General features: G+C 34.2%; 1 protein-coding gene across 1 annotated transcript in view; it reads left to right on the top strand.

Moving 5' to 3' along the window:
- ACAP2 (ArfGAP with coiled-coil, ankyrin repeat and PH domains 2) overlaps nt 1-19,046 on the top strand; it is a 155,202-nt gene extending 136,156 nt beyond the window's left edge. Inside the window, exons 17-23 of the mRNA XM_047099315.1 lie at nt 1,420-1,604; nt 2,482-2,574; nt 3,909-4,096; nt 4,711-4,820; nt 6,161-6,271; nt 8,568-8,629; nt 14,479-19,046. Of these exons, the coding sequence (XP_046955271.1) occupies nt 1,420-1,604; nt 2,482-2,574; nt 3,909-4,096; nt 4,711-4,820; nt 6,161-6,271; nt 8,568-8,629; nt 14,479-14,579 (850 nt within the window). The 3' untranslated portion in view covers nt 14,580-19,046. The remainder of the gene's footprint in view (nt 1-1,419; nt 1,605-2,481; nt 2,575-3,908; nt 4,097-4,710; nt 4,821-6,160; nt 6,272-8,567; nt 8,630-14,478) is intronic.
- Nucleotides 19,047-20,332: the final 1,286 nt, after the last annotated feature.

Raw genomic sequence — 20,332 nt, 5'->3', positions numbered from 1 at the left:
CATGGGTGGCTCAGTTGGGTAAGTGTCCGACTCTTGGTTTCGGCTCAGGTCCTGATCTCATGCTTTGTGAGTTTAAGCCCCATGTTGGGCTCTGCACTGACAGCATGGAGCCTGCTTGGGATTCTCTCTTTCTGCCCCTCCCCTGCTGTCTGTTTGTCTGCCTGTTTCTCTCAACATAAAGTAAAGAATTAAAAAAAATTTTTTTAAGAAGATGGCTATCTCTTTCTTGGGTATGTGTTATATAATTATTTGTTATTGATTAGATAATAAACTATAGTCTCCAGATGACAATCTCAAAAATTAAGTCTCTACATAGACTATAAAAGCTCTTAGCAGTTAAAGTAGACCAATTCTGTTATTGGCAGGGGTTTAAAAAGAGATAATCTGTTCATTAATGTCTCTAAGGATCAAGTTTCTATTACCAACAGTGAATAATTTTACATTGTTTAACTTAGTACAGTAAATATCTGTGAAACACATACTTAATAAATGGCATTATGATGTTAAAGAATTAAAGGTGAAAGGGTAGCTTCTGGTAGGGGAGAGTACTTAGTTGCTATGTTTGAATTATACTTCCAATTCTATATGTGGAGGCTCTTTGAATGAAGTGGCTAAGAGTGCCTTCAAGGTACATAATTAATTTTTATTGTTGATGTTGCTTTTAGTTTTCATGGTTCTTTATTTTTAGCACTAAAATTTTATTTGCCATAATCCTATCTTGGGATTTTATGTTTGACTAAATCTGTATGTATAATCAATACTATTTTAAAGTTATTGTTGTCTGCACTAATATCATTTAAATGAGATTATTTGGTAAAGCATGGCTGAGTTATTTCAGACCTTGAAATATCCTTCTATTTCAGCCAAAGACTTAACCATTTCAAAAGGATATAAGTAAGAAAAGGTATAAAACAGACTTGGTATTTTATGATTGTATCATAAAGTTTAAAATGTGACATATTTGCTTCCTCCTTAGTTAGGAATGCTGTTGTTTTAAAGTAGTTGTCTTAGGAAAAATTATGGCCATCAATAGTGGTAGTTCAGTATGTGACATTATCTATTGCAGTAAAATGAAATTAATTTCCATAAATTTTTATAGTTTTCTTGGTAATGGTTTTCATTTTGTCAAAAGCACAAGGGAACATGTATAGAAATGAATGAGCACAGAAATTAAGAGAATAGAGAGTGCCATGTTTATACTTGTGATTTTTCGTTTAGTCTATTGTTTGTATTTCATTTGAACATGAGATCGTAAGTTATTAAATACTTGGAAGGGAAATATGTTGCATAATGTCACAAATTTAGTTTTAACTTGTAATACATTTAGTGACTTTTTTTGAGATATTCAATATATAATGGCTTCTTTTCAGCCATACTAAGAGATTAAGCAGAACATCATGACATTTTTATGTATACCAGACAGGAGAAAGAGACATATATCAAAGCAAAATATGTGGAGAGGAAATTTGTGGATAAATATTCTATATCATCATCACCTCCTGAGCAGGAAAAAAGGATTGTCTCCAAAAGTTGCGAAGAAAAGAGGCTGAGCATTTCTAAACTTGGGCCAGGTGACCAAGTCAGAGTACCTCCCCCAAGTTCAGGTATTACAGCTTACTTGTTAAACTGGAGTCGCTTTCTTCATCTCTGAATTAGTAGCCACTGTAGATTATTTAAATGCTAAAAGACCTGTTTCCTTCTGCATATTGTAAGGAAAAATTGGATTTCTATGTCTTTAAAATGGTTAAATTTAAATAGCATCTTGGTAACTCACATTTCTAGGTAATGTGTATATTCTAGGGAATAAAACTGTTTAGAGTGCAAGGGGAGATGGGAATTATAAATCTATCATGGCAACAAGCCCTAAATATCTGATTAACTACCTAATATCCTTCCTATTTTTTTCCTCCTAAATTTTTCCCAGTAACGTTTTTTTCCTGCCCTTTTCCCTTCTTATGGCCTGCTTTGTGCTTTGCTAACTTGCATGTCCTCAGTGGTTGCTGTAAATAGCGACGAGGCCAGGCGGGAGTCTCTGTTCTGTCCTGATGAGCTAGATTCACTCTTCTCCTACTTTGATACTTCTTCAAAACTACGTAGTAGTAAGTACTACTCTTGTGGAGCATTCCAAGTCTGTGCCAGTGGTCATTGTGCGGTGTGGCCATTTCTCTAGATGTTACCCATTGTCTCAGAATTACACATTACTTACAGTCATAATAAATTAAGCTCTTCACCACCCCTGACATATGGGGTAATGAGATGTGTTGCGACTCTGAAGATAAGTTTATTTTCAGGCTTTGTGATTGATTCATATTTTGATAAGCTAAGTGTTCAAAAGGATTAAAATTGTGTTAAATGTATTCTGATGGTGGCTGAGTTCATGTTGATGTATTATCAGAACTCATTTTAAAACCTTGTTGTTTGGAGTAGATTGTTTTCTAATGGTGTGAACTTTAATCACTAGCTGATTTTTCTTTAAAACAGTTAAAAGTAATGATAGTGGAATCCAGCAGATTTCTGATGATGGAAGAGAATCTTTACCCTCGACAGTGTCTGCCAATAGTTTATATGAGACTGGTGAGTTTTGGTGAAATTCAGTGTTAATTAGTATTGTTTGCTGAAAAATGCATGTGGTTAGTGCTTAATCTTGATTAAATAGTTTTTAAAGGAAGTGGTTAGCCTTTTAGAAGGTATTGTTAAATGAGAAAGTGGATTTGGAAGTTCTCTCCTAGCTGTACATTCTTCTAAGCCTCATGATACGGGCTAAAAGTGCCTACTCAGTTGCTAAGTATACTTTTTAGTCCACATGAACTATATGTTTTATTTATTTTATATTTATATATTTATATTTATTTATCTAATGTGGCTATCTTATCAGGAGAAAGAGATTAACAACTCTCTCCCCATTATATTTTTCTTTGGATCTGTGCTTTCTTCCTATATTTTCTCCTTCATGATTCCCATAATTTTGGTCTTACAGAATATTCAGGGTAGTGAGCATTTTCTGAATTACTTGAATTGCTTGTACTATAACTTATGATGATATTGGACCATCCTAGGCATAAAGTGAGGTTTGGTCTAGTAGTAAAATTCTTCATGGATTTTTACCATCCTTTTTAAATCCAGGCATATAGGAATATACCTAATTTTAATCTAGTACAGTGTAATTAACCTCCCATTGCATATCGGCAGGACCACAAAGGCCTAGTATACCAATGGATGTCTTTATAAGAGAAGTTTGACTGTTTGGGGAGTCATCAGGGAATAATATATTTTTGTGAAAACCTCCCATTAGCTCATTTTGTTAAATTAGTGGTTACTTTTACATCTTTTACATTGTGCTACATTGTAGTAAGGGCTCATTTAAAAAAATGTGGTAAATAGAGAAAGACAAATATCATATGACTCCACTCATATGAGGACTTTAAGAGACAAAACAGGTGAACATAAGGGAAGGGAAATAAAAATAATATAAAAACAGGGAGGGGGACAAAACATAAGAGACTCTTAAATATGGAGAACAACCAGAGGGTTACTGGAGGGGTTGTGGGAGGGGGGGATGGGCTAAACGGGTAAGGGGCATTAAGGAATCTAGTACTGAAATCATTGTTGCACTATATGCTAACTAATTTGGATGTAAACTAAAAAAAATAAAATTAAAAATAAAAAATTTAAAAACATTTTGTTATGTATGTGGTAAGACATACATAACATGAAATTTACATCTTCACCATTTTTAAACGGACAGCTGCATGGCATTGAATTTCTTAACCCTTGTGCTGCCGTTAACCGCAATGCAGCCACAGAACTGTCTTCATCTCACAAAACTGAAACCCTGTACCTCTGAAACAATAACTTCCCATTCTCTCCCTTCCTGCTCATTTTTACTGATGTATTTGTTTGCTTTACAGAAGGAGAAAGGCAAGATTCTTCTGTGTTTCTCGACTCTAAACATCTTAATCCGGGACTCCAGCTTTATAGGGCTTCATATGAAAAAAATCTTCCTAAAATGGCTGAGGCTTTGGCTCATGGTGCAGATGTGAACTGGGCTAATTCAGAGGAAAATAAAGCAACACCACTTATTCAGGCTGTATTAGGGGTATGAATTCATACATTGTAAAAAAAATCATAATTCATTCTGAACACAGCTTTAGCATTATTTTTTGCTTTAAGAGATGGGTTGGAAAGTAGAAGAAAATGCTAGTAGTGATTTCTGAGTATCACTGTGATTATGTAAGGTCAGGTTTTTTTCTCAGTGGAAGAGAATTTTGGTAATGAAAGTAGTGTCTTTTGCTAGATTACACTGCAAATTGAATCCCTGTTAGAAGTCATTCTTGGCGGGGCGCCTGGGTGGTTAACCGACCGACTTCCGCTCAGGTCATGATCTCACAGTTTGTGAGTTCGAGCCCCGTGTCGGGCTCTGTGCTGACAGCTCAGAGCCTGGAGCCTACTTCAGATTCTGTGTCTCCCCCTCTCTCTACCCCTCCACTGCTCACGCTCTGTGTCTCTCTGTCTCTCAATAATAAATAAATGTTAAAAAAGAAGTCATTCTTCGGAAGAAAATAATTTATCATTTCTCTGCTTTCACTGGGGAGTATTTTCTCTTTTGGGAGAAAATAAAACAGAAAGGCTATTAGAGTAAAGACCTGTTTTTAATAGAAATATATTATTGTTTGCTTTTTGTACATTGTTATCTTCTTTTTTTCTCCTAAGGGTTCTTTGGTGACTTGCGAGTTTCTTCTACAGAATGGTGCTAATGTGAACCAAAGAGATGTGCAAGGGCGGGGCCCACTGCACCATGCCACTGTCTTGGGGCACACAGGGTAAGCTGTTGAGCTTGCATATTTAACTAGATTTTATTTGAAAAATTATTTTGAAATATCATTTTGCTTTTTCTTAGGCTAAGGTCATTAAGTAGAGTTTATAAAATGATACCTTCCTGTGACTTATATTGTCATGATGGAATTTCAAATTTTAAAAATCTCCTGCAGAAAAAAGCTGCTGTTACTTTTCAGAAAAGAACATTGCAAAGCTTATTTTGAACTTTACTTGCCATTTATGTAGATCAGTGTTAGTATTTAAAACTGTTACTGAAATTATGGTGATTTTTTTCAGACAACTAAGTCTATGTATGTATTTATGCATGTTCACATATTTATATACATAGCATGTGCAGTTGGGGAGAATTTTATAACTTTGGACATTTTAGTTTTCTCACAGGGTACCTAAAGTCTGACTTTAACTTTTAGCTTGTGCTATTAACATGGAGGCTTCTGAAGCAGTATTTAGACTCACAGAACAATAAAGCCTTGAAAATTACTTTTGTTGTTGTTGTTGTTGTTGTTTTTTGAAAATGGACTTTCTAATAGAAGGTACAAATGAAGTCAAAATGTTGACCTTAAATGAAAAATTTGTGTCATAGATGATTGTTTTTAAATAAAATATCTCAGGATATCCAATTCTTATTACCCCAATAAACAAGAAGCTGGGTATTCTTTTTTTTATGTTTATTTGAAGCATCTTGTATTTTTTAAAGCATTTTCTATTCTTATCATAGTTTGCTTTCCTTCTGTCAGCAAAGAGATGCTGAGTTCAATGACTTCATCATACAAACTTTTGGATACTTAAAAGTGATTGTATTTGATTCATCTGTGTATTTTCTTCTTAAACAATCATTCTTCCCATTTTACTTCATAGACTCCATTTACTCATTCTGTCATATTTTTTCATTTTTGTCAATTTCTTCAAGTTATCAATATTTGTGGAGGATTACCCTCTTTGCTGTTAAATTATTGTTGGTATAATGTTAACGTTGCCTTGGCTTCCTTCTTTCCCAAATAATGACCTTAAGTGATGCTGTTTTGTTTAAGTTCATGGAAATATATGTACATCTTTTTCTGATATTATTTGAGGTTAGAGACCATAATTTATACATCTCACCATCCTACGTAGCACCAAGTTAAAAGGGGAAAACACCTTGAGATTTGTAAAATGGTGATCATGGTAAATTTTTATTGTTCAATAAATAGTTATAGAATGAGTCAAGAATTTCCTAATGAAATGCTATTTCTTTAAGTGAGATGGTGCTTTTAATTTTTTTATGGTGAATACTAGTATTTTTTTCTTACTGGCCATATATTAAAAATACTGTTTCCTTAAACAGGCAGGTATGTTTATTCCTAAAACGAGGTGCCAATCAACATGCCACTGATGAAGAAGGGAAAGACCCTTTGACTATAGCTGTGGAAGCAGCCAATGCTGATATAGTGACCTTGTAAGTGTCTTCTTTTTCCTTGATTATTTTTCAGACAGTTGTAGTACTTAGTTTCAGTGTAGTACATAGGTTCGAACATAGTTTCATGCATAGGTATGAACTATAAACTTGATTGTTTAATGTGTACCACGTACCTTTTTAAGCACATTTAATGTATTACATATAGGAACTTATTTGGCTCTCACAGCAACCCTATGAGGAACATATTATTAGCCTTATTTTATAACGATACCACACCGCAGATAATTTGAGAAACCGGTAGCTCATGGAGCTGGGATTTGAAACTAAGAATTTTGGCTCTAAAACCCATGTCCTTAGCCACTTTTTAAATCCTGCATGACCAGTAGGAACAGAAAACCCATGTCTTCTCTAAAATGGATTCTTTAATTTTCACTACAGTACTAGGGCAGGGGGTGGATTGGTACAGTAACAGGCAATTATTCTGTTCAAAAATCTGCATTTATTCTACCTTAAGAGTTAGAGGATTATAAGTAGGGAGGACAGCTGCACTGATGTTAGCAACTTTTGCAGTTGCATTGCCTTTGGGCAGTGATGCTTAGGGATCCGTTTGTGCTTATTTTTTTTAAGGAGTTGTTTACATGAATACTCTATCTTAAGATAAAAATACCTGTTTTTTAATGTTTGAATACAATTGAATATGATCTGTTAAAGAAAGACTTTTGAGATCTTAATTTGATTTTCATCTCAGATCAAAGTTGTTTGTTTACACTGGAATCTAAAAAAGTGATTGCCACTTACACTTTATTGTGATGTAGGAAATATGTTGTATGAAGTCACTTACTCGTTCTGTTCTGTGTTGCCTGAAACCCAGAATTACTGATCCCCTGTTATATGAGTATTGATAGTTTCATTCACACTACTGAGTCTCAGTCACCTACAAAGGGAAACTTTCCCAACTGCCTTGAACTCCTGAGCTGCCACTGAGAATTCTTGACTTGTCATATATCACTCCTCCCTGATCCCTGCCAAATTAAAACACAAGGCAAAACAGTAAAACATGCTTTCTCTGCACTCAGTGTCCTTTCCCCACTGGAGAGGTTATTATAATTGTGGAGACTACTGGAGGAAAATTTAGAACTATTAAATTATTATAGATTCACAATTGGAGAAAGAGAAGTTATTAAAAGATAGGAATAGCATAGAGAAAGGAACCCTGGATGCAGCTTCCTAGGCAGTTCTTACAATAATGGCCCCTTTACCTCAGAAATCTCTGTTCCCAAATTGTCTAAATTTTCTCATTTTACTTTGTGTGAAGACTTCAGTTTCATTTAATAATTTTTTAAAGTAATGGTCCTCTCTGAAAAGTCCAAATACCAAAGAGAGACCTAAGGCGCTATTAATTCACACAGTGGTTATGAAAAGAGATGGAAGGGAGTGGTAGTATTTTGGAGAGAGGGAAAGCTCATGTCAGATGCTGCAGTTGCCAGAAGTGCACGTTAGAAGAGGGTGATCTAAGTCTCGGTGGGCAGTGCACCCACTGCCTGAAGGTGGGTGGCCCGAAGGACAGACAAATAGTGAAAAGTAGGAAGGGGCACTGAAGGTGACATTTGCCTGTTTCAAAATTGTTTAAAGTTAGTACAAAAATGGAAGGAAATTCTTGTCTTCTTAATCCAGTGCTGTATATCTTCCTGCTGCCAGGATGAAAACCCCACGAAAGAGTGTCTAACCGAATGGTAACCTTGATAAAATCTTAGCAACCTATGGTCATTTAATACATCAAAATACGTTTCCACTATTTAGACATAACACATGCCATTTACATTTTTGGAACTACCTCACCTCAGGGTGAAGCCGAATAAACTTAAACCATACAGTAGGACATTCCATACTGTAGAAGCAATACTTTGAACAGTTGCTGGAGAAGCCGGGGAGTCTCTGAAGTCAGGAAGTAAGCTCCTGGAGGTGCTCCAAAGGTCCTGCTTAAACAGTGATGAAATGTATTTGTTAGAAATCTTTTATTGTCAGGGCACCCAGCTGGCCAACCCAGCTGGCTCAGTTGGTGGGCAAGCATGCGATTCTTGATCCTGGGGTTGTACATCTGAGCCCCAGTTTTGGTGTAGAGATTACTTAAAAATAGTTAAAAAAAGAAATCTTTATTATATTCTCTCATGAGAATTGTATAAAGGGAAACTAAAACTAAAACCCCATCTATTATAGTGGTAAACACTAGGAAGAGAAAAAAGAGAGAAAAAAGTGTGTTTTATCTGCTTATACATTTCATTGGTTTGTGGTTTCATTACATACTTCATCTAAAAATCCTTTCCTTTGATTTTAGGTTACGTTTAGCAAGAATGAATGAAGAGATGCGGGAATCAGAAGGACTTTATGGACAGCCAGGTCAATATTCTACTAATAACCATACTGAAATGCAGTATAAGAAATGCATTCAGGAATTTATTAGTTTACAATTGGAAGATTCATAGTTCTTTAGCAGACTGGCTTAATATTCTGGAGTTTTTATAACTTACTTGTAAATTGTGAGTTGTTATGTATTGTACTTACTGAATTCTCGGGAGCGGCTAACTCCCGAGCCTTTAGAAGTCCGTAACTATTCCTATTCCAGTACACATTTACTTGCTGTGTTCAACTTTGGCTGCTGACTTCTTTACCTGCTGTACAGATGTCTTCCATATACATTCCAGTGACGCGGATGGAATGGTGACCTATATTTATACCCTCACAGCAGCACAATGGTCATTTTCATTTTGGAATTCTCTTTAGCTGTCAAGTGAATACAACAGAATTGTTTTCTTTTTGTTATTCAGGGAATTTCTATGAATTGCGTTCAGGGAAAAATACAAATCACCATGTGTTTGGCATATAAAAAGTCAGTATGGAAAATGCCTAGAAAAAAGTTTATTGAATTAAGAGTTTTGTACTCTGATCTAAAGATAAGTTTTAGAGTTAAAAATAAAATCTACTAGTAGTTTAAGAAGCCCGGAATGGGAATGGAGTTAGTTTAAAAGGTATAGAGAAAAGGTCTCACTTTACCTTGTAGCTTTGCCCCGAGCAATTGTACATTATCTGTTGGGTAAATGTAAGTATTTAGAACAGTATTTCATGAACCTGATGGTAAAGTAAACTTGTTAGAGAAATCTCAACTCAGGATCAGCCCAAGTCTCATTTTGTGTAATTTTCACTTTTGAGTCAGGATGTCAAGAAAAGGAAGAAATGTTGCTAATCAGATTCCTTTCTTTGAGGAACACATCCTAATTAGACATTCTTCACGAAGAAAAGAGTAATCATTGCATCTCCAGTTTCATGAATTTGAATATATGAATTCCTAATTTATCTGTTTTAAATTCATATAAGTATTAGTAAAAGATTTCAGGAATTCATGACTAAAATAATTGTAATGTTAGTTTTTAATAAGTATATTTAACTTTTAAAAATGAATATTAATGTATTATTTTAAAAGTGGCTTGGTAATATCATCTATTCTTCCTGTTTAAATATGTTTTGAGATTTCTGTATTTTATGCTAGCTTCAGCCATTAACCTTTACATAACTGGATTAGTATATAATTAATATGGGGCCATTCTTTTCTCGGAGGACTGTATTTACTACTTCTTGTTGGTCTAGTTTAATAGGGAGCAAGTAAGAACTTTGAGAACAGAGACACTTCAGCTAGATACTTCTAATCTAGGGTGTCCCACTTTAATCCTATGGATCAGACAATACTACTGACTCATGATACACCAAGATGTAAGAGTGCTGATTAAGGGTGAAGTCTCAGCATTAATTCTGAATTTCACCCATTTGTTTTAAACTTGAATGTTAGATTTTAAATAAGTTATAATTTTGTAACAGATATACTTAAGTGAGGGTATTACTAGGCCATTTTTAAGGCCTTTGTGTTTAAGCACTTTAAAAATAAAAATTATTCAAAGGATACGACCTGATATTTGTGAGGTAAGAGTGAACTTCAAGATTTTAAGTTAAACAATTCTTTTTCCTGACATTTGAAACTTAAATGTTTGGTCAGCTGTTCTTTCCTTGAGCAGTTTGCTGATGAAGTTACACCCAACTGATTAGTCATAAGGTCAGTGGTCAACTTTCCTTCGGAGTTGGGAAACTTGAAAGGACAGGGCCTCTATGTTCTTGTGACTTCTAGTTCCACCCAGATTGCTTGGGCTTCTTCTGCCACCATTTAGGAGCATTCGAATGTCTCTTTCACTGCCGTTTTATGTATACGTTTATGGGTATGCATCTTCCATTCCCCAGTAGAAAAATGAATTTTTCCAATTTATTTGACCGAAAAATGTTTTAAAGGCCTCATTTTGGGGTGCCTGGGTGGCTCAGTCGGTTAAGTGTCTGACTTCTGCTCAGGTCACCATCTCACAGTTTGTGGGTTCAAGCCCCATGTCGGGCTCGCTGCTGTCAGCGCAGAGCCCGCTTTGGATCCTCTGTCCCCCCCTCTCTGCCCCCCAATTCTCATGTGCTCTCTCTCTCAAAAATAAATAAACATTAAAAAAGCCTCAAAAAAAAAAAACAGGCTTTTCCACCACTCTCAAATTTTAGAGATTAAAAATAGATCAGAATTCTGGAAATGGTGTATCAGAAGAATAAAATGGGACTTTGATCTATTTGGGGATGATCTTGATGATAGATTTTCAACCCATTTAGAAGGTCTCACATGCAAAGCAGAGCAACTTTATACTTAAGGTGACGTGGTGAAATGGCACAGCAGTTGCTCCCTGGCTACTTTTCTTTTCCTTCACAAGTCTTTGGAGAGCAGATATGTTAGCTCAGGCAGTAGGGTCTTTCTTTCCCTTCCACTTGTCACTGTTATTTTTCTCTCATTGATTTTGGTTGATTGTCTTATCTAGATCCTTTTGTTGTTGTTGCCTAGCAATACCTCAGAAATTTGGGTAATTTTAAAATGCAGGTATTTTCAATCTTTTGATAATGAAGAGCCCTATTATTTAAAAGACTCAGATATAATCTTTGGGAATTGTGGATTTATTTCTAAGAAACCACACTTCTGAACCTTCTATATACAACCCTAAGGACCTGAAACTTTCTATTTTTTGCAAGGCGATATAAGAGCACACGTTTCCTGAAGGGAAGATCTATCCCTCTTTATCAGTTCCTACAACTCTTAAGAGGACTGGGTGAGTGAGTGAAATATCACGCCCCGCCCTCAGTCGTTGGAAACCGCTTTGGTGGTTCCCACAGTCTCTGGTTCCATGACTCCCCTTGATTGTTGGCAGAGTTTCTCAGCTAGTTGAAAATCACCACTTTAGTGAGCCACTACTGGTTATGCAAGTATGTCGCTAGCAAAGGTTGGTCCCTGATCTAATTATTTGTATAAAGGAAGCTGTAATCAACCCAGGAAGGGCGGGATCATATACTTGATCACCTAGAGGTGGGGTCTCACATGCTGCTGTCTCTTTGAGGGGAGTGCATTTCGAGAGCAAAATCAACAAGTCTTGGATCATCATCATTGCTGTTACAATGGATATTCTGAATACCAAAAATCAAAAACTATTTTGAACTATCAGTGACATACAGAAGTCCACATTTTAAAAATTCTGAACTGTCTGGGCACATGGAAAAGTTAACTTTCTGAAGAGAAATAGAATATGATTAAGTAATTTAAAGGATATAACTTAGCATTACAAATATTGGGTGATTAGTTGCTTATCGTTTGTAATAAACTGTTAAATGTGCTTACGTGAGCTTTCCAGGGCAGCGAATTATGGGTTATTGTTTATGTATGCTAGTGTAGACAAGTTATATTGCCTTGGGAAAAATTCTAAATGATTAGAATTATATTTAAATTTCAAGGAATCACATTGAAGCTCAATTTATGTTAACTATATTAAATATCTTAGTCACTATTGTTATTGTAATGTTTGTTTTTTGATAATATATTTTGAGGCCTAAGAAAGGTATTTTATTGATAGTCCATTAATTAATGTTTTGTTAGAAACTGAATGTTAACAGAAAGTTTTGTGTGCGTGGAAGGTGAGACTTCCTTTTGTCTTGTATTAGCTCTAAAATGTATTCGTGAAACCAATGATTAGTGTAGCACCAACACTTTCCTTCAAGGAAGTATTTAATTCAGTGAATAAAAGATCTTATAATTTGTTTTGCATGGTACAATGGTTCTACTAAAATGTACTTGTGTAATAGGTACTAGATGATTTAAGAACAAAAGCTGGAAAACCACAAAAAAGAAAAAACCCTACAGTTTGTTATACAAAATATGCATTGCTAATAGTAGAAGCCATATATTGCCATTGTACTGTTGTAATACTTAAGAATGCTCATCTGGTGCTATCTGTAAAGTATTTGGCATTAGCATCTGCTAGATCCTCCTTCCTATTTCTTATTGAATGTATAATGTGTGCCTTTTAAGTTACTTCTGGTGTTGAATGGTAAGATCAGTGTGTTATTTTTGTATTATAACCTGCACTTTACACTTCCTTGGAAAGTAAAATTCCAGACTCTCAAGTTTAAATAGTATTTTAAAAATATTTATAATGTTTACAATAAATATTTTCAATATTTTAATTCAACATCTAAGAATACGAATTTTTAAATATTTTGTATGGTTTGTTAATATTTAATGTTGGTCTCTTCTCAGTTTATTTTATATCTTTTAGAATGGCTAAAAATGGGAATAGGTTTGTAGTTTGTCTTTTAACATGGGAGTTTACCTTTTAAAAAATCATGGGTGTAATTGGATTGTCTTAACAGTTGTTCCAGTATATCAAATTTCATTTTTATTGTTTCAATAACAGAATATGAGTTAGATGGTACTCTTAACCAACTATCAAGATTTTCTTCTTACTGTATTTTTTCTTTTTAAAGTAGATTGATTCAGGTCATGAGAAAATTTCCAGGACTAAATGAAAACTATATAGAGATTTTAATAACTTGCTTTTTACATAGACTAAATGTTAAAAGTGACTAAAGGTTAAAAGTATTAACTTTTTTTATTGAAAATCTTGAATTATGCTGTTAGACCTTTATACTAGATCTTTAGCCCCCTCCCCCACCTTTTTTCTGATTCTCTAGCTTTTGGTATGACACCTATTGCCTCAAAAATCTTGCTTTTTAAAAGCTGATAAAATCAACTGCACTATTAACAATTGTAGCAATGAGTTTGTAATAAGATGGATGCAAGATATCTTATGGGAAATAATTATAAAACCATGCTGCAACAATAATCATTTAAAACACTTTTGACGGTTTAAATCTTGAAAACAGAGCTATGCTAAGCTTCTGTGTAAACCTAACGTCTGTCAGAAGTATATATGATGAAAGATTGATCTTGAAAATGAGATTTTACTTTATACAAATCCTTGGTCTGAGGAATTAATCTTTATGTGTGCATATAACTAGTTTGTCATGGCAAGAAAAATAGTATTCAGTTGGCTATAGTATCAGTATCTACAATCTACTTCTCTCCGAGCCTATTTGTATGTACGTACATACATGCCTTATGCTAATTTAACCGACATCTTTGGTGTTTATTCCCCTTTGTCATAGCATTCTTGCTCATATGACCTACAGTAAGCAAAACACTTCTGACAAAATAGGAAACTGATCTTACAGTCCTTTTCTAGGCTTTATTATTCTATAAGCTCCGTAAGCAGTGGATTAGGTGTATTACTTTTAGTTAAGTTTGAGTAAAGAATTTCTTTTTCACATGCTATTTAAATTAAAATGCCTTTTAGCTCAAAGATAATTATTAAAATAGGATTTTTTTTTTTTGCTCACCTGGTTATCAGTTTTGTCTTATTAATAACTTGCATCCATCAGAAGCATTAGTATTTGTTATTGGTCTTTTCTTTTGGCCTTGATCAAGGGAAATATTTATTTAAAGAATGCCTTGTTTACTATACCTCACTTAGAATGACTTTTATTTCTATGTAAATAAATGTATTTCTTTATATTGCTCTAAAACACTTGCATCTTTGCTCTTTTCTAACTCTGAGCTTTCCTCTGTGGCTGCCTCTGAGGTGCTTTTCTCAGGTATAGCTGTTTCTTTTCTTTCACTATGTGCTTTTCTAGCATTTATATTTAGTGGGTCTTTTTTTCTCCCCAATATGCTCATATGAGTAAAATTTGAGTATGGTTAATTATAATATAGTTACTAGCCATAAAATGAATGTTGTCTATTAACACTTTCACTGTATAAATTTTAAAAGTGTCTTTATTTTACTTTCATGCAGGTGATGAAACCTACCAGGATATTTTTCGTGATTTTTCCCAAATGGCATCCAATAATCCAGAGAAACTAAATCGTTTCCAACAAGATTCACAGAAATTCTGAGTTTTTTTTAAAGAAGGGGAAAAGATTAAATTGAATGATCCCCTAATGTACTAATGTGTACGTCTGAAAACTCACAAATTTTTACTGCCTTAAATCTACTTAATTTTAGTAGGTATTGAGTGGTTTGGAAAAAAGGTACCCATTCATTGATATTTTTATAAATGAAAACATAGAGTTCTAGTAGTTGGGAGAAGAACCTAAGGACCGCTTTTATTTAAAAAAAAAAAAAAAGCCTGTTTAAAAGGCTATTTTTTTATAGATAAAGTTAAATCTAGACCTAGGCCATCTCTAGGTTACAAGATGCTAAGGTTAGACAAAATTTCTGTTTTTTCCAATGGTTGGTAGTATTGGTTTTTGTTTTCCATGCATCGTGCCCAGGATCATTCAGTCAAGCATGTCTGCATCAAGTGGGAGCCAACTGTCCTGCCTGCCTGAAGAATATGTCTTGTCTTTAGCCTCCCTGATGATTTTTGGTGGTTCATGTGTGGTTTTGGTAGCCTAGCTGTCATACTCACAATACGTAATTTCATTATCAGAACTAGAGAATATGTTTCCCCCGTTTGCTCATTAATGTAGTGATACTCCTTAGACGTCTGGTTATTGTTGTGTACTTTAACATACATGTAATGGCTGTACAAAGTAGACAGAACTCAAGTCCTTTAGAGTTACTCCATTTTTTGAAGGAAAAGAACCCTTAACATTTTTTTTTTTTTTTTAAATCACCAAACGAATTCTTACTTAAAGAAATTGTAGTCCTTCATTGTTCGGTTGATTTCCTAAAACCTTGACAAATTTATTGATGTAATAAAACTATGTTTCAAAGGTTACTTGAATGTTGCAAAATTATGCTTTCATCAAATTGTAATTTTTAAAGGAAAAGTTGATTTATAAAATAATGTAGAACATTTTTATATTTGAAATTTGCCCTTTTCAAGATAGATTTTTGCTGTTGCACTGAGTGAAAGAAAAATCTCTGAAAAAGAAAAAACTCATGTTTTTCTTAGGTTATACTGAACTATATAATGATAGTTTTTAATTTTTTTCAACATCTATCCTGTGTACTTTTATACACAGTGTATATGATTTTAAATTAATACCATCTATATATAGATATAGTGGTTGGCTTACATGAAACAGAGACCCTTGAATTCCGAAACCTTACAGATCTACTAATTTATCATGTAAATGCTATAAATTCGTCTGATTCCATCTTTGATTAACATATCTTGTCAGGAGTATAAAATAAGTAATTTGCCTTATGGTTTCTAATAATTGTCAACAATTAAATTTAATCTTTTACAAGTTACATGTAAGTAATATTATTGATACCCAAATTCTAAATAAGAATTTTAAAAATTTGGGTTATCAAACAAGTAGAAAGATTACATTTAATTTGGCAGATAATAAGTTTTCTAACATTCTTCCCCCCAATAGCTAGAGTTTTATAAGTTGATTGAATGTCAAATGAGGATTTGTTTAAATAGGAATTACACTGAAGTAAATTCATGTCACAGAAAAGTTTCCATATTTGTTTCCAAATTGTGTGCATATAATGCTTATTTAGTAATAATCACAGTGTATTAGATAAGGGTAAAATATATTTATGAAATATTTCTAAGAAAATACTACCACAGCCTGTATTTTAATTGCAACAATAACAGGAACATTATGAAATCTTCCCTGTTTCACCTCATAGTCACAGGTCATCTGGCTTTGCAAAAGTCTGGTTTGTAAACCTTTTTATTAGAGTGTACTTTGAAATTGTCCAAAAAGTTCAAGGATAAGGAAATATGTTTAAAACAAACCAAAAGAAAAAGAGGGCCTCACCTTTCCTTTGTAGTGCCTATTCCTGAATAATAAGTAATAATATGTGAAATTATTCCTAAGCCTGGTAGAATTAGAATATAGACTTCCTGTTTAATCGTAGGGCTTCACTTCTGAAGCTCCTAACCTTTATCTGGGGAGCCTGGACAGTTTGGCTTTTGGATCCAGCCGTTGGGTGCTTCAGATCACCTCCGGATCTCTCCTTGTGACGGCAGTTCCTTATGACACTCTTAACTCCTGTGGCTTGAATCATGAGTTGTTAATGTGGTAGTAATTAGTGTCTACCTAAATTTAATGGTTAGAGATGTATTTGAAGGATACTCACTTTAAAGATGATCGTAGTTCTGAATATCTTCAGAGAAAGCTAAATCTTTTAACAGTATACTGAGCCTGGCAATACGAAAATACATTCCTGTGGCTTGATTTCTTGAACATGCCAAGACTCAGTTTGGATGAAATTTGGCAGAAATGATGCAGTAAATATAGCAAGGCTTTAAAGTCAATTACTAGTGTTACATAGTCACAAAGTAGATTGGCTCTTACCAAGGTGAATTTAGCTGTGTCAACTAATAGCTTTTATATAGTATATAACAAATCTGAGTTTTATTATGCTGTGAATTATTCAATGCATTATGAGAAATTATAGTGTAAACAATGTTAATCATACTTTTGGGCTTCATAAGTCAATGTGCTTGCCCTTTGTTTTCTTTCCCTAACTGATCTGCTTATATTAGTTTCTGATTCCTAGTCAGTATTCTATTAGTTCATTATCATTAGCGCAATAACTTAAAAGCTAGATTAACATCAAAATAACAATAGCAGTACTAACTACGAAGAGCTCATAGAATGCAGTCTCACACGCTAGAACTAGACTAAAGTAATTGAGTCGTTATTTGCAGTGTTTCCTTGTAACACCTATATATGTTTAAGATTTCTAAGGTATTTAAAAATTACCTTTGTTACAATCCTTAGAAATACAGAAATTTCCAGGGATTCACTACTTTACAGTGTTTGCCTAATTTATACTGGTCTTCACTATTGATTTTAATGAACTTTGATGTTTACTTTCCAAAACATAATTTAATTTGGAATATGTACTTTGGTTCTTCATGAGTGCATTTTGGAAAAAAAAAATTATACCTTCGCAGGCTGGACAACTTCAGTTTGTGATGTGTTAAGCAGTATTTTAAAAATATAATTCTACACATGTAAAGTATAGACATGACAATAAACCAAATTGTATTTAAGACTAAATTTACTACCCATTTTGGATAATAAGAGATTCCCATACCACTCTTATATTGCCATATTAACTTTTCTGTTTGATAGCACTTTTGACCATGGACAGGAGCAGGAAAAAGGATATATTTTTATAGAATTATTATGTCCAGAATGACTTCAGACCTGCATGATACAGTGCAAAGAGCACTGACTAGTAGTTACTCTCCTTTTTGGATTCAGAGCTTCTCACAAATAAAATGAGTGGATGAAACATGGTAAAACTATCGCAGCATCCCTTTGTCTTCTCTTCTGCTCGCAGTGTACTTTGATACTACTCTGTCTCACCCGATTCTTACACTAGGACTTCTGAAGAATGCCGTCGTTTCTCTTCTTTGATCCTGGGCTGCTCCTCTTGTTTTACAGAGGGGAGCCATTGATTTTCTCATCGGTGGCACGGCTGACACCAGAACCCCTGTCTGACTACTAGTCAGAGGCACTTTACTTGTATCATGAAATAAATTGAAATCATTATAAAGCTGCAAAATCTGATAATGCCTGCCAGCTTTCCTTGTGTTTTGATAACAAAGACTGCAAATATTCTGAAGAACCTGGATATAAAATTATCTTGAAGGAATAGATTAGGTTTTGAAGCCATTAAATTATAGGAAATATTACATTTTTGTAATGACAAACATTAATAAAAGCAAAACATGGTAAGGTCATTTTAATTCACCATATACTTACCAAAGTCTTGATGTTTCCAAATGAAAGGTAACCTAGGGCTTGGATTCAGTTTGGCTGAATCCTAACATCTATAAATACGATTCTGTGGACATCTTTTTCCATTTACATACGTTTATCCACTTAAATAAGGAGAAGGAAGCAAGGTTTGATTAAATAAACTTTTCTCTGCATTGGTCTTTTCACTGACTTGTGTTCTAGATTTTCTTATTTTTCCTCAACAACCCCCTGCTTTGGCTGTTAATTTTAAACAGGGAAAGCTTGCTACATTATAAATATTGCTGGCAACATTTATTTTACACAAAGGCCTAAAGGTTAACTTCTGGAAATGATGAGCTACCTTTCTATATGTGTTTACTTGTGCTTTGTGATATTTCTGGATCATTCCAGTCATAAAGACTTATTACATGTAATATTTCTTGCTACCTGTGAAAAGGAATATTTTAAAGAATGTATAACCAACACTCCATTTACTTTTTATTAGTATGTAGAGGATTTGTATCTAATTCATGAATGTAGTTTTACTGTAGTTTGTCATTGTAAATGGAACAAAAGTACATTATCTTTATAGTTATTCTAAAATGTACATTATGTAAGAATTGTAAATATTATACTTGATTAAATACTTTGTATGCTGAAGAATTATGATAATAAGTCAATAAAAATCTCACCTCTGGCATAGTTCTTTTATGTTCAGACTTGAACTTTACTATGAACTACAACTGCAGACATATCTGTTAACAACTGTCACGTTTATTTGTTTTTTAAAGCCACTTTTTAATGTTTATTCTTATTTCTGAGAGAGAGAGAGAAAGAAACACAGAATCTGAAGCAGGCTCCAGGCTCTGAGCTGTCAGCACAGAGCCTGATGAGGGGCTCAAACCCACGAACTGTGAGATCATGACCTGAGCCAAAGTCAGATGCCCAACTGACTGAGCCATCCAGGTGCCCCACCGACATGTTTAAAGTCTTCTATTCCTTTCCAACTTTGTCAGATTGATCCAGTTGATTCTATTTGCTGATTGCTTCAATCAGGAAATCTGTTTTGTTTGTTTGTTTGCTTATTTATTTATTTCACAGTGCATGAGAGCAGGGGAAGGGCAGTGGGAAAGGGAGAGAGGGAATCTTGAGAGCATTGACTTGAGCTGAAATCAAGAGTCAGAGGCTTAACTGACTGAGCCACCTAGGTGTCCCCATTTTGATCTTTCAAGTATTTTCTTCCTGTTCACAGAGCTGTATGCTCTCAATTCACAGCTAAAAATGACAAAGGCTTGTGTGTGTGTGTGTGTGTGTGTGTGTGTGTGTGTAGGGGAGCCCTAATTCTAATTATTTTCCATTATGATTGACATCCATTGAAGTTCCCAGTCTAGGCAACACATTTGTACTCATCCTTTTAGTAAACAAAAGCATGTTTTTATATGAATTGACATAGAAGGAAGGGAGGGTTGAAAGAATAGACCTGGAAGTGAATTGCCTACTATTGCCTTAAGTTAATTAAAAGCAGACACATAAAACATTTCAATGTGACTTGCTTTATTCCACTTCATTTCATTTTCAGAATAGTTCTGTGAAGAAGAGAACCCGCACCTATAGTCAATAAAATTTTTAAATGAAAATAAGCAACCTACTTTTTCCTATTGCAAAAACAATGCTTTTTCATTGTAGACAAATGTTTAATAGTAAGTAAAAAAGATAATCCTCCACAATTCCATCATCTGCCTGTGCTCTCCAATATGGTCTCTACTAGCCACATGTGGCTACTGAAATTAATTAGACAAAATTAAGAGTTCAGTTCATCTGTGGCACTGCTACATTTTAAGAGCTCAGCTGTATGCCTAGTGACTACTGTTTTGAAAAGGACAGATTATAAAACATGCCCATCATTGTAGGAAGTTCTGTTGAATAGTCCTTAGGGGGAAGCTGTTCCTTCCTCGGTATTTATCTTTTCAGAACTTTGGGTGTGTGTA

This window comes from Lynx rufus, unplaced genomic scaffold, assembly GCF_022079265.1.
Source record: "Lynx rufus isolate CCGP_SWC_20201006 ecotype Redwood Valley unplaced genomic scaffold, mLynRuf1.p SCAF_5, whole genome shotgun sequence".
Lineage (NCBI taxonomy): Eukaryota > Metazoa > Chordata > Mammalia > Carnivora > Felidae > Lynx > Lynx rufus.
This window is presented reverse-complemented; position numbering and strand designations above follow the sequence as displayed.